Source organism: Pongo abelii, chromosome 4, assembly GCF_028885655.2.
Source record: "Pongo abelii isolate AG06213 chromosome 4, NHGRI_mPonAbe1-v2.0_pri, whole genome shotgun sequence".
NCBI lineage: Eukaryota > Metazoa > Chordata > Mammalia > Primates > Hominidae > Pongo > Pongo abelii.
Window position 1 is genome coordinate 160,139,086 of NC_071989.2, and position 15,215 is coordinate 160,154,300.

The following is a 15,215-nucleotide window of genomic DNA, read 5'->3' on the forward strand; positions in this document are numbered from 1 at the left end:
GCTGGGATTACAGGCGCATGCCGCTATGCCTGGCTAATTTCTGTATTTTTAGTAGAGATGGGGTTTCGCCTTGTTGGCCAGGCTGGTCTTGAACTCCTGACCTCAGGTGATCCACCGCTTCGGCCTCCCAAAGTAGTGGGATTATAGGCATAAGCCACTGTGCCCAGCTAGGTCTGAGCCTTTATAGTGGTCAGTTCAGTGGTTAGAACCAGACCCAAATACACTTGGAAAGGATAGAGTGTCTGAAGAGAGTTGGAGCACCCCTCTGGTCTAATCTCTGAGAAAAGGGATTCTCAGAAATGTCACAGAGAGTGGAGACTTACAGCACAGTGGATAAGAGGGGGAGCTCTGGAGTCAGACTGCCCAGATTTGAATCCTGCCCCAGCCCTTTACTAGGTATGTGACCTTGAGCAAACTGCTTCATCATCTATAAGATAAAATCTTACAGAGTTGCTGTGGAAATAAAATAAGATAATGCATATAAGCACTGAGATCCTAATAAAAGTTAACGGTCATGGTTATCATTTCCTTGGCTGTCTTCCACTTCAGATGGTTCCAGACCTTGATCCACCTGTTAAAGGGCAACATTGGCACAGGACTCCTGGGACTCCCTCTGGCGGTGAAAAATGCAGGCATCGTGGTAAGGGTCTGCATCAGCGGAGGGGAGTGGTGACAAATTTTAGGAGATAGCTTTTTGTTGTTATTAAAATGTACTTGCTTTAAAACATTTTAAATAGAGAAGCATTTTTTAAAAATCAATTGACAAAAAGCAGAATTCAGACATTCATTCACTTAAAGATATTTATTGAGAGTGTTCTGTGTGTTAGGCACTGTTCTAAGCTCTTAGAATACATTAGTGAATTAAATATTCCTGCCCTCATGGAGCTTACTTCATGGTGGAGAGGATGTACTGAGATGGCTAGAGCAGTTTCTGTCAATAATATGAACTAATGAGTTAGTTACAGATGTCTGCCCATTTTCTACACGGTCCCCCATGCCCTGTTCCTAAATGGCCAAGTGCAAGAATCTTACGTCTTCTTTTTGTGATTTACCTCCAGTTGACTGCCTGCCCAAAGCCATTCTGGTTTCTTTTGGAGTTGAAGAGAGGCTCAGAGATGTGGGTTGCCCTTAGCTAAGTGCAGTCTTTCTTGATCTGGCATTGCTGTAAAGATAACTTACTCGTCTCACCTCACATCCCTTAGCCCAGCTCTTCCCACAGTCACAGGAGCCTTCTATTCTGCTGACGTGCACCAGTCTCGGAACAGACTTATCTTATGTCCTTCTCCACATGACTAAATCTCTCGAAAATGTGCTAAAGTTCAGATAACGCCCATCTCACAGAGCTAATCTCCATGATCACATCTCTCTCTCTAATGCTGGGCCCAAAGTTTTGTCACTGAAAAGTGCCTTAGTAGCTTTTTAATCCTTTGCGAACTGAGTATCCACTGGGTTCCCTCCTAATTCTACCTACTTTTCTCTCTCTCTTTTGCCTGCAATATCTGTCCCCAGATGGGTCCCATCAGCCTGCTGATCATAGGCATCGTGGCCGTGCACTGCATGGGTATCCTGGTGAAATGTGCTCACCACTTCTGCCGCAGGTGAGAGCCCTCTGAGCCACCTCTCAAGTGACAGATTGTTCTTTTGGGTTCTGTTATCAACCTGAAAATGAGCACTCATGCAGACCACTCTCAATTCTTTACACTGGCTGGAGGTAGCAGCTTATGATTGCAGCGTTTTCCTTTCCCTGGTTACTTTTGTGTTCTTTTCTGGCTCATTATCATCTGTTAAATTTACTTATGCCCAGTGGATACTACATTCTAATTTCATGGGCGTTGTAATGTTTACCCCGTTGAAATTATTCTACCAGATGGTTGTTAATTATAATAAAAGTAACCATCCTGTCGACTGAATACTTCTGATTTTTGAAAGCACGAGATACAGGACTCAGAGTGGTACCTCCAGGGTGACAGATGGGAACTGGCCCAGGTCTCAGTGGCTCCATTTGTTCTGTCATTGTCATTGTCTAATCCATGTGCTCTGCCCTTCCTCTTCCCTCCTCCTCTTCCAGGCTGAATAAATCCTTTGTGGATTATGGTGATACTGTGATGTATGGACTAGAATCCAGCCCCTGCTCCTGGCTCCGGAACCACGCACACTGGGGAAGGTAACTGATTTCCTCCTTCCTTTCAACTGTGGCCTCCCAGTGTGAGGTCTTCAGATGGGGAGGTGCAACGTGGGAGACAGTGTAAAGCGTGGAAGGGGTGCTGTTTGGGTCAGTTGCCTTGGGCTGTGGCTCAGCTCCGCTGGTAGTAAGCTCTGTGACCTGGGGCTGGGCAACCCCTTTTTTCCTTGGGTTTCAGTTTTCTCATCAGGAAAGCGTGGGGCCTGCCCTGAATGGTCTCTAGAGCCGTTCCAGCTTTGGCAGTCTATGACCAGTGATTGTTTTTGATTCACTCATTTGTTCAACAAATGTATTTAAGCACTGTCTTATAAATGGAACAAAACAGTTCTAGGTAAGAAGGGAAGATTTCCTGAAGTAAATTATGTGGTTCCTACCCTCCAGAGGCTTGTAGTCTGTGTAAGGAAAAAGATATGTGGGAAGAGAAGCCGGGGAACAAGATAAGAGACCAGTAGTGGGAGACACCCGTAAGAAGAAAGTGTCATGAGCTAGGAGTACATCCTCCATGCTCAGAGAGGGAGGAGCTTTAAAGATTCTCTTGTTGGCTGTGCCAAGTGAGAAACGCACATGAGAGCTGGGAGCAGAGAAGGCTTCAGGAGAAGGTGAGATAAACTAGAGCAGGGTATGCAGATGAGTTTGGAGGTGGGAAGTATTTGCAAATTTCTCCTTATGGTAACTTTTAGATGTTTGGAGGGAAATATTATGTTTGTTTTCTATATTTAAATGTAGGAAATTGATACTATCGAGGGCTAAAAATTCGTTAAAAAAAAGAACCACATTAAAACTATGTTCTCTAGAAAAGTTCCTTTTTGTGGTCATAGAGGAAACTTACCTTCATTCATAGTCACCTTTATCCTGTGATGCAGATTATATAGTTCTTTTGGCCAAATTATTTTCTGTAACTGGGAGAAGCTAGATTGCCAAGTGACCACCATGAGTTGGGTGGTTGTTAATTCTTCCTTCCATTCATTCTTACTACTTCCTTTCTTCCTCCCTCCTTCCCTCCTTTCCTTCCTTCCTTTTAATAAAATGTGTGCTATTTTAATGTGTGCTCATAGTAAAAACTTTGTTTTGATCAAGATAGGAGATAAAGTAAAAAGCAAAAGAAAATTTTGGTCACAGTTGCATGGGTAGCCTTTTGGAATTTGCTGTATAAGTAGAAATGTACACATGTTCTTAAAGTTTTTTGCACAGATCGACCATACTATGTATACTGTTTGGAAACTTGCTTTTTCCCCTTAAACGTCTGAGACGTTTTCCTCTATCAGCACATAGAGATTTAACACATTCTTTTTAACTGCTGTGTAATGTTCCATTTAAGAACGGTCTATAATTTAATCACTCTCCTTTTGATGATCCTTTAGGTCGTTAACAGCTGCTATTGTTCAACCAGCAGTCTGTTTTTGGTACATCAGTTTCTGTTTCTGTGTCCTTAATGTGGGACTTGGTTGGTTCTTGTATCCAAGTTATAGAGACAGTGAAGGGGACTACTTCCTGGTGTTTTATGTCAAGGGCTCCCTGTAACTTTAACAAAAAAGTGTGAGATGGGATAGGTGGGCAGATGTGTAGAGAGGAGGCTAAGAGGCTGGGCAGTGGTCAGTGGTGTCTGTGCATGTGTCTGACCTCATGCAGCATTCCAGACGAGATGCCAGGAAGGGGACGTTGGAAACCACGCAGATAGCATCTCCCTCACCTTCTTCCCAAAGCCCCAGACCGGTGGCACCTAGCATGGTTTCTTCTCCTGCCAGGGCATGCTCATTCTTGTCACTGCCAGGAAGGGTCTGTGATGGCTTGGGGAAAAGCACTGTTAAAAAAACACTTAATGGGTACAATGTACACTGTTTGGGTGATGGTTACACTAAACGCCCAGACGCTACCACTATGCAGTATATCCATTTAACAAAACAGCACTTGTACTCCCTAAATCTATTAAAAAACAAAAACAAAAAACACCTCCCCTTCTGGGAGCATTGCATTTGTATTGTAACACTCTTTGTATTCCTTCCTTCCCCATCTCCAGACGTGTTGTGGACTTCTTCCTGATTGTCACCCAGCTGGGATTCTGCTGTGTCTATTTTGTGTTTCTGGCTGACAACTTTAAACAGGTAAGCACCTGGTTAAAAAAGAAAAAAAAAACAAAAACAGAGAGAGAATGGCAAAAGATTATTGAAATTTTTGTTTAGGATTTTTTCCAAACCAGCTTTTGTCAACAAAAGAGTTAAAGTTTTCATATTTTACATAGAACTACGTCTTCTATTTGATTCCCATGGAAAGAGCTCCGGCATAGAGAAACCGCCATATGTCTTGTCCACCCTCCTGTCCTAGGTACATATGATCAAACCTAGCTCAGACAATTGGGTTGCTGATGATAGTCGTGAAGATCTCTAAAGATGGCTCACTGGCCACAGATTCTAAAAGGCCTTGTTCACACACCTGAGCCTTTCCTCAGGAACCTCTTCCAGCAGAGGATCCACTGGCCTCTGTTGTTTGAGAGGTGTTTCCGTTTTCTTCCTTCCCCTCATTCTAGGTGATAGAAGCAGCCAACGGGACCACCAATAACTGCCACAACAATGAGACGGTGATTCTGACGCCCACCATGGACTCCCGACTCTACATGCTCTCCTTCCTGCCCTTCCTGGTGCTGCTGGTTTTCATCAGGAACCTCCGAGCCCTGTCTGTCTTCTCCCTGTTGGCCAACATCACCATGCTGGTCAGCTTGGTCATGATCTACCAGTTCATTGTTCAGGTACATGCCTAGGCCCTCCCTTATCATCTTGATTCAATATTTTAAAAAAGCCAGGTGTGGTGGTTCACACCTGTAATCCCAGCACTTTGGGAGGTCAGGGCGGGTGGATCACCTGACGTCAGGAGTTTGAGACCAGCCTGGCCATCATGGTGAAACCTGTCTCTACTACTAAAAATACAAAAATTAGGCGTGGTGGTGTGGGCCTAATCTCAGCTACTTGGGAGGCTGAGGCAGGAGAATTGCTTGAACCTGGGAGGCGGAGGTTGCAGTGAGCCGAGATCATGCTATTGCACTCTGGCCTGGGCAACAGAGCAAGACTCTGTCTCAAAAAAAAAAAAAAAAAGTGTATATATATATATATATATTTACATATGTATGTGTGTATATATATATTTACATATATATGTATATATTATATTTTACGTATATATGTTATTACATGTATATTTTACATATGTATATGTAATATATATTATTTTATATATATATTACATATATATATGTAAGTGGATTGTAAATAGTTATATGTTACTACTGGTATATCTAGATTAGAGCTTCTTATCTTGGGCCCTGTTGACATTTTGGGATGGATAATTCTTTGCTATGGGGCTGTCCTGTGCATTGTGGAATGTTTAGCAGCATCTCTGGTCTCTACTCATTAGGTACCAGTAGCAATCCCTCCATGAGTTATGACAACCAAAAATGTCTCCAGACATTGCCAAACCTTCCTGGGGGGCAAAATCGCCCCCCCACCCAGGGAGCACTGGTTTAGACTTTTTTCAATTAGATGGTTAATTCATGATCATTGTATACAGTTGGAAAATATTAAGATTAAAATAAAAAATAATTTTTCTAACCTGTATTTAGATAAGTAATTCCTTATCAACTCCAGTTAATTTTTATTTGTCAAAATTATAAATTCACTTCTTCCCTGCCCTCACTCAGCCCATGCAGGCAAGTCTGTGGGGTGGCATGGGAGAGAACATCTGTATACAGATGGGTAGAAAATCAGGCTGAAAAAAATGTGCCCTTTAAAACTGTGACTGTTTGTGAAAATGAGAATGCATTTTCTAAGGCTTGAGAAAAGGAAAAAAAGTAAAAGCGGGTAAATAAATGCATAACTTAAAAAAAAATACCTAAATTCAGTTCCCCAAATAATTCATCAGTACGTATTCATTAAAATGCAGACAACACAAATACCTCTTGAATACCACATCCCCACCCTGAGTCTCCTCTCAGGGACCCGCTGTATGTGATTGGTCTGTCTCGTTCTAGATCCTGTGAATGGATTTACAGCCCATGTAAGTATATTGAGAAATACATTGAAATATATTTTGTTTTCGTTTTTGAAACATAATTTTTTAAAGTTACATGTTCATCTACCTTGCTTTTTTCCACCTTAAAAATGCCTTAGCGAGCCTTCCAGGTTAGTATTCCTGGCTCTACCTTGTTGTTGTTAGTTGTCACATTGTATCACAGCGAAGAGATTTGCTGCCGTTTATTTAACCAGTCCCCCACTCAGTGGCTATCAAGTCATGGGTAATTTTTAGTATTATTTCAGTATTAAGACAGTGAGATGTTCTTACACATTCCTTTTTGTGGACTTGTATAAATACTTCTTTAAGATATTTGTCTGGATGTGTAATTGCTGAAGAGTGTGCACTTTTGAATTTTTTTTATGTTACCAAGTTGTTTTTGCAAAAGCTATTTCCTAATTTCATAGAGACTCCCTTTGGCAGTATTTAAGTGCCCATTTTTCCACCTTACTAATACTGGATGTATTAGTATTATTTATATTAGTATTCTTTATATATATATATGATATATTAGTATTTATATATAGTATAATTATATTAGTATTATTTTGGTCAGTCTGACAGGTGAATATTATCTCATTTTCATACAGTCTGCTTAACAGTGACCCAGTCACCCACTGATATGGTTTCCAGGAAGACAGTGGCTCATAAAAAGCAGGACTTCTTGTGCTAAGCAAATGACATTATCAATTTAGATTAACATTTTGCTCTGTGAATATTGACTGTTTTTTCATCACGATAAGTCAGATGAGTGGCAGATATTGACTCTTCTGCAGAACTATTTTTTTAAACATAAAATAAATAGTTCTTCACGTCCCTTTTTTATGAGACTGGAAGGAGGGCCTGTGAATGCACTATAGACCATTTCCATTACCAAACAAGGAAGGGTAAATATTTACCCATGATTTCATGTTGCAATTAGAACTCTCAAGAGCACCTAGGATATACTCCAGTGTACACTAAAGATGAGTGAGGCCACCCCCCATAGACAGACACACCTGCTGCATTTACTTTTAAATCATTGCAGGTAGTTGGGCTGTGGTGGTTGCCATGATCAGAGGGCTGGGATAAGAATTTGGGTTCTTGTAGCATCTCAGTCCCAACCAACTGGTAGTATCCATCCAGAGTGATATCTATGCATAGTACAACCAGGACACAGAGCAATGTCTGCATAAGGGCAGCCCTGCTGATTTCTTGAGAGCAATTCCGAGTCTTCCTCTGGGCTTAGCCAGAAGTTGTGCTGTGATCAAATAGTGCTGTCTGCCCAGAGTACAGCATGGGGGAAGAGGTTTGGCTGTGTTTTGATGTAGTCACTGCCCATAGTGTTGTAATTGCTTCATTTTGATGTGTCATACAGCTAAAGATGCTCTCTCTAGGTCATTTTTGTTGCTACTGCCTCTGCTGCTTGTTACTACTGTTCTGTTTTGGCATTTTGCCCCACTTACCATGAGGATTCCCCTACTGTTCAATGTTTCTGAATTTTTTCCCTAATCCTAAGCATGTACATGACTGTTCCTCTTGCCCCTCATGCACGTGCCATTGTAGGTAGCAGACCAAGGTCTTCCACAGAGAGCAGGTTCCTCTCTGTCTTCAGCATGTGGAGTCTCAAATGGAACAGTTCTGGGCAGAGTGCTTTGCACAGAGGGGGCTCCCAATAAATGTTTTATCACTGCATATCGTTGCTTCTGAGATGTATTTTTTCATAGTTATAACAGTTTCAGGATTGCAAGAGTACATCTCACAATCCATGTGTACCTTTAACAGCATTTTCTCAAAATACTGTTATTATTATAATTGCTAATATGGTAAGACCTCACTTAATATCATTGGTACGTTCTTAGAAACTACAATACATTAAATGTATGTATAGTGAAATCAGTTTTTTTCTCATCAATGTTATAACAAAACAGCGTTGAAGGAAGTGACTGTACATCATTTCACTTAAAGTCTCAGTTTCCAAGAACCTATTGACGACAAGGGAGGACTTACTGTTTTGTAGAATTGAGCAGATATGTTGAGAATGAGCTGATTTTAACATGTATGTTTCTTTATAAATTAAACTTTTCTCATTTAGTTGGTTGGGTCAGTAGCAATCAGTAAGTATGTAGAATAATGCACTTCTTCTGCTGGCCTCATTCCCACAATATCCCCACATATGGATTGTGAAATTCCCAGTCTGATACTTGAATCTGATCTGATGTATGAATAAGAGCAGGAGTCATTCACTAACCAACAGATAGCACCTGTTTCCAATAACTTAGGTTACATTTGTGACTCAGGAATAATTACAGGGCACTCTTGCTCTCAAGTTCGATTGTAGAGGAAAAATACCTATTACCCTGTCTTCATTCCAGGTATTGAAATGCTTCTTACAAAGGGATCTAACAGATTTCTTAGCAGGGGCCCAGGGAAACGTATTTATTTAATTTTTTTATTTTTTCAAAAGCAATATCACTGCTTTGAAATCTTTCAAAGAGAAGGCTGTTATAGAGATTAATAATGGATCTTCTTTTACTCGCCTGAAATTATTCTGAAGCCTGTTAAGAGCATGCCGCGTATTATCCAAATATCCATACAGTTAAATCAATTTTAAAACATTGTAAAAGGCTGTTTTAACATCAATTTTTATTTTAATCGAAGCAACGTATACATGTGGTTTAGAAAACCAAATTGTAAAAAGACAGCAGCTTTGAATCCCTCCTCCCCACCTTGCCCCTTCCACACAGTCTGTTACTGGAGACTGTTGTTCCGTGGAGGATTTTGTGACTATACCTCTGTCTTAGTCAGGGTTCTCTAGAGGGACAGAACTAATAGGATAGATGTACATATATAGGGGAGTTTATTAAGGAATATTAACTCACGTGATCACAACTTTCCACAATAGGCCGTCTGCAGGTTGAGGAGCAAGGAAACCAGTCCGAGTCCCAAAGCTGAAGAACTCGGGGTCTGATGTTCAAGGGCAGGAAGTATCCAGCACGGGAGAAAGATGTAGCCTGGAAGGCTAAGCCAGTCTAGCCTTTTCACATTCTTCTGCCTGCTTTTTAATCTGACCACTGGCCGAGCTGGCAGCTGATTAGATTGTGTCCATCCAGATTAAGGGTGGGTCTGCCTTTCCCATCCACTGACTTAAATGTGGCAACACCCTCACAAACACACCCAGGAACAATACTTTGCCTCCTTCAATGCAATCAAGTTGGCACTCAGTATTAACCATCACAACCTCCTTCCTTATACAGCCTTAACATTGTACCGGCAGTTAACAGTTGCCGTTTTTTTGGCCTATTTTTTAAAACATTCTTTTTGCTCCTTCTCCTCACATGTTCCAACACTCCTGTTGTGTGCTTCTTGGTAATACTTTCAAAGTGCTCAAGTTCATTGATGAGAATTTTAAAAAGGAGAAGAAAAGAAGAGGAAAAAGGAAGAGAACCAATATAAAAATGCACCACTTTCTCTTCCCTTCCAGCGTTATCTTTGGTGTTTATGTAGTTGTATCAGAGTGAATATATAAATTAAAATTAAAATTTTTTTCTCACTAATATTTCATAAGTAGTTTTTCATGTTCTACTTAGTTACCTCAAGTTTTAATTTTTAATAGTGCATACTGGCCAGGCGCAGTGGCCAACGCCTGTAATCCCAGCACCTTGGGAGGCCAAGGCAGGCAGATCACTTGAGATCAAGAGTTCACAAACAGCTTGGCCAACATGGTGAAACCCTGTCTCTACCAAAAATATACAAAAAATAGCTGAGTGTGGTGGCGCGCAACTGTAGTCCTAGCCACTCAGGAGGCTGAGGCACGAAGAATTGCTTGAACCCAGGAGGCAGAGGGAGGTTGCAGTGAGCCGAGATCTCGCCACTGCACTCCAGGCTGGGTGACAGAAGGAGACTCTGTTTCTAAATAAATAAATAAATAAGGAGACTCTGTCTCTAGATAGATAGATAGATAGATAGATAGAGTATATATTCTGTGGTTTAGCTGGTATGTTGTTAATTACTTAACTGATCCCTTGTTTGGGAGCATTTATATTGTTTTCAGTTACTTTATTAAATAGCTTTGCTCAGTGTTTTTCATCTTTTGATTTTTTTTTCTACTTGAATTCAGTTTCTGGGGATGGGATTACTTAGTGAAAGAATGTGACTCTTTTTATGCAAGCCCCAACATTTGAGTTTTTAATAGTATCTTGGGCTTGTCTTTCCCCCAAACAAGTGTGTTTTTCTTAGCCTGAAGAGAAAAACATACAAAGGTTAAATGTCCCTAAATCATCTGTCAGGTATTAGACTTTCTCCCTTTAGAGAATCTTGGATTTGTTAAAAGGTATGACCTCTCTGATTCAGAGTTCAAATCTTGAATTTCTGTATAGCCTTTTGCTTTGTTTTGCTTTCTCTCTTTCAGAGGATCCCAGACCCCAGCCACCTCCCCTTGGTGGCCCCCTGGAAGACCTACCCTCTCTTCTTTGGCACAGCGATTTTTTCATTTGAAGGCATTGGAATGGTAAGAGCTGCACTGTGATTTGGGCTAGTGTTCTCTAGTGCCCTTGGTGTCCTCCAGGTCTGTTTCAAGGAATGCTGAGGAAACATTGTTAGAAATTATCTTCTGAGGCCAGGCACGGTGGCTCACGCCTGTTAATCTCAGCACTCTGGGAGGCCAAGACTGGTGGATCACTTGAGGTAAGGAGTTCGAAACCAGCCTGGCCAACATGGTGAAACCCCGTCTCTACTAAATATGCAAAAGTCAGCTAGGCATGGTGGCACACGCCTATAATCCCAGCCACTTGAGAGGCTGAGGCAGGAGAATTGCTTGAACCAGGGAGGTGGAGGTTGCAGTGAGCCAAGATCACGCCACTGCACTCCAGCCTGGGTGACAGAGCGAGCCTCTGTCTCAAAAAAAAAAAAAGAAATTATCCTCTGTAACTCACTGGTCACTTAGTGAATAGTGTTTCGGGGATTCCATTGAGATTTCCCAGCTTCAACTTTTTAAGACAAATTATATGTAATTTTAAAATGTTTACATTCAAGGCCCCTTCATTGCACACTCATCTCCTATGTGTGCAGTAACGAATAGCATATGGCAATCAGGAAGGCAGGGTCTAGAGTCAGACTGACATGGGGGTAAGTCCTGGCTCTGCCATAGAGTAGCTGTGTGACCTTGAGCAAGGGCTTCATCTCTTTGAGCCTTCATTATTTGTTCCTGAAAAGTGAGCTTAATGATTCGTAGTTATTAGGATTAAATGAGATATGTGCAAAATGCTTTGCACAGACCCTGACACATGGTAAATGTTTCGTAGATTTTTATTTTATTAATAATGTTATTTTATTATTGAATCAATAAATGCATGAATAATTTCTCTGCCCTACAACATTGGTTTGGTGTATTTTCTGCATGCAAAAGAGCAGCCTTCACTCCTGGCTCAGCATTCTGTGATTTCACCAAATGCTTTTCCTAAAAAGGAATCTACCCCTCACTTTTACCTAATTTGAATTTTATTTGTATTTTTCATAATAATGGTACAAAACTCTTCTCTGAAGAAAGTTATTCCTGGCCAAGGGCACCACAAATGGGAAAAGCCTCCTCCCAGCACGGCACTTCTTTCTCTTTTTTGATTTCCGAGACACTTTATTTGCTTTTAAGAAAACCTAGAAGCTGTACACATTTTTTGTCAAAATCGTGAGAAATCACCCAGGTGGTGTTGATGGAACACGTTGAAGCTCTGACATCATGGGGAGGCTTTGAGAGTGATCACGTGTAAATCACTGGTCTCCCTGAGGTTTTATACCTTGCTCTGTGCTCTATCTTAGGGATTTTCATTGCCCATGAAGAGTGTCTCACTATAATTCAGAAACACAAATGGTTTCCTGCTGGTGGGGCAGAGGCCTGAGTGGGCCCATATTTCAGCGGTGAGAAAGAGATCCCAAGAACTCAGGACTGGAAAGAAGAGGCTGAGAAAGTGTGGAAAGATGCCCAGAGACCTTAGGTTCCTGGGCATCCTAAGGGACCTTGTGCTAAATTTTTAGTAGCTTTCCCTAACAGCACAGTGCAGAAATTGTCTGCTTGGTTTCATTACCCAAGACTTGTACACAGTTATTCTGCAAACATTATTTGTTTTTAAGATTTCTTTGTATTTCTATTTTTTTTACAATAGGGAGAGAACACTGCTAGATTGACTCTTAGTTTTAGATCTAGGGCTTGTTCATTGCATCAGGGTAAAGTGCCAGGCTGCACGCTGTGTATTCACCATGTGCTCTGTGTTCATGCAGCTGTCACAGGCCAGATATGGGCTCCCTGCCCTCTGGCTCTTTGTATTTTGGTATGGTGGAAACTGACAGATACATTTAGAAGCTGTTTCTAATGGATGTGGATTAACTGAAGCTGGAGCAGGTGGTGGGGGACACTGGGGGCCCCTGGGAGCACCAGGCCTGCAGCAGGATCGTGTTGGTGTGTGCAGCACAGACCTATTGTGCCTCATGGCTGCAGGCGCTGCAGGAAAATAAGTGTAATAACAAGATCAAAGTTTGGGGCACAGCTAGACATTGCCCAGTGTTGCTCTTCCTTAGCCATGCCAGATCCAGTTGATGGCAGACTGTGAAGATCCTCACAGTCACACCTGCCGTTTTCCCAATTCCTAAATAAACTCATTTTCATAGGGGCCTTTCCTTTGCTTTTACCAAAGTTAAAGAATGTCCTCTGTTATGATGAAGGAGGCAGCAAAGGTCAGTGGTTTGTAATAGGAGTCTGGAAACTGGGCATTGTTAAGCACCCATGTCTTGAGATCCTCTACGAAGTCATGCTGTCTTTCGCACTGCAGTTTCTCTCACTTGGAGGTTTAACTTGTCACTGCTCGTGCTTGCCCCTGTTGAGCTAGAGTGGCAGTTTTCCCTGACCTATATTTTGCATTCTTTAGACAGGTTAGCAGGAAGTTGTGATCTCAGGTTAGATGCCAGGTGGGCATGACGTGAGAGGGCCTTCTGGTTGCCATGTGGCCTCACTCACAGGGCAAGGGACATTCCCAGCCTGCAGGGATCCTGCAGCAGGAGGACAGAGCACTGGCCTGAGCCAAGATTCCTGGGCTCGTGTCCTGCCCACCCTTACTTTTAGGACTTCCTAGCTAGGCAGTGGGCTGCAGAGTCCCTTCTAGTCCCAAGAGCATAACGTCTGATGAAATAACTTTATTTAAAGAGAAGATGCGCTTCTGGAGAATTCTGGGGATAAAAGAGTTACTTTTTTTCTGAGGATTTCTTTTTCTTGGCCATTAACTTTGCTTTTTTCTGCACATTCTCTCCTCTCTCACTACTCTTTCATAGGTTCTGCCCCTGGAAAACAAAATGAAGGATCCTCGGAAGTTCCCACTCATCCTATACCTGGGCATGGTCATCGTCACCATCCTCTACATCAGCCTGGGGTGTCTGGGGTACCTGCAATTTGGAGCTAATATCCAAGGCAGCATAACCCTCAACCTGCCCAACTGCTGGTATGTGGAGGGAGGATGAAAACCTAGGAGCACTGGATATTTTTAAAAACTAATGGGTCACAGTGTGGATTCTTCCTATTACTTATCTCTTAAACCAGCCCACTTCACTCTAGCCCACCATCCTCTGCCACTGCCAGCCCTCACTGGCTGCCCTGGACTGCATTCTGTTTGGGGAATTCATGTAGAGCCTTCTGCTGTAGCCATTGGTGCTGATCAGCTGATGGATAAGCCATTTCTCCTTAGAATTCCTAAGCTCAGAAGGACCGAGTATCTAGTCCATTCATGGTAAACCATTCCAAATAGACAAGGAGATGGGAGGGCAAACCTGTATTTGATTCCCAGCATCGGTTGTGCCTCTCCCTTGGTAGTAACAGGCTTGATATGCAGGTGGGAGCATCTCACTGTGAGCTGGGGATTGTTGGGAGTCTTTCCGTACCTCTCTTGCATTGGTGAATGTATTATAGGGAAATAGTGAGCCATATTGAAATGCTTCCTGAAAAGGTAGATGTCCCAGGGCATGTGCAGAGCAACTATCCTGTTTTGAAGATGAATCATCTCATGGTGGAGAGTAGCTGTTGAGTGCTCTGCGGATCAGACACTGAGAAGCTTGTTGAGTGCTCTGTGGATCAGAATCAGCTTTCAGTCTAGGCTGGCTGATCTGCCTGGGTGTGCTTTTTATTTTGTTTTGTATTGTTTTATTTTATTATATTTTTTAAGCCAACAGCACTCAGTATTTCCAGGGGCTTTCCCATTCAAGTACGAACCAGGCTTGACCCTGCTTAGCTTCCAAGATCAGATGAGATTGAGCACATTCAGAATGGTATGGCTATAGACCTGGATTCGCTTTTTATTTTTTTTAATTCTTTTTCAGTTGATTTTAACTCTTGAGGCATACTAATTATGTATATGGATGCAGTATATGTGACATTTGGATACATATGTACAATGTGTAATTATCAAATCAGGGTAATTGGCATATCCATCTGGTGCCTACTTTTAAATTTCCAAATGTTTCTGCCCTTCCAAGAAGGAAGAGGCAGGTGGTAGCTTGGTGTAACTGTGTCACCTTTTCCTGGAAGATAAATGGATCGGGAGCAACAGAAGCAGCTCACATGATCTGAAGCCATAGAGGAGCATCTGTCTTCTTTCCTAACACCCCAAACCCAGCTGCTGTAACTCTTCTGCCTCCATTTGAGTGTAATTTATTTGGCTATCCCTGCAGGTGTCACTTTCCTGAGTCCAGACTTCACAGCTCTCCAGAGGCTTTGGGGCTGCTTTGAGGTTAATGATAGAGCCACCAGATGATTTTTCCAAAGAGTTTTTATTATCTATTCATGGAGCAAGTATGACCTTTTACCAAACTCAGTCTTTACAAGGCTGTTCTCCTGCTTATAGCATAAGAACATCTTCTAGATTTTAAATTCAACCACAGAGAAACTCAAGGCACATATACACAGTCTGTATTAGCACATTTAAATAGATTTCCAACAAGGGAGGACAAATGTTTCTTG

At 41.9% G+C, this 15,215-nt stretch overlaps 1 protein-coding gene across 11 annotated transcripts in view; it reads left to right on the forward strand.

Annotated features, from left to right (window-relative positions):
* Nucleotides 1-15,215, forward strand: part of SLC36A1 (solute carrier family 36 member 1) — a 222,424-nt gene that overhangs the window by 26,863 nt on the left and 180,346 nt on the right. For 10 of the 11 annotated variants that reach the window (XM_054556102.2, XM_054556101.2, XM_054556100.2 and 7 more), the window contains 7 exons: nucleotides 550-640; nucleotides 1,510-1,598; nucleotides 2,069-2,164; nucleotides 4,200-4,284; nucleotides 4,707-4,925; nucleotides 10,632-10,730; nucleotides 13,538-13,704. In XM_054556102.2, coding sequence (XP_054412077.1) covers nucleotides 550-640; nucleotides 1,510-1,598; nucleotides 2,069-2,164; nucleotides 4,200-4,284; nucleotides 4,707-4,925; nucleotides 10,632-10,730; nucleotides 13,538-13,704 — 846 coding nt within the window. Of the gene's footprint in view, nucleotides 1-549; nucleotides 641-1,058; nucleotides 1,118-1,509; nucleotides 1,599-2,068; nucleotides 2,165-4,199; nucleotides 4,285-4,706; nucleotides 4,926-10,631; nucleotides 10,731-13,537; nucleotides 13,705-15,215 lie in introns of those variants that run through there. The other variant, XM_024247353.3, reaches the window with a different exon arrangement.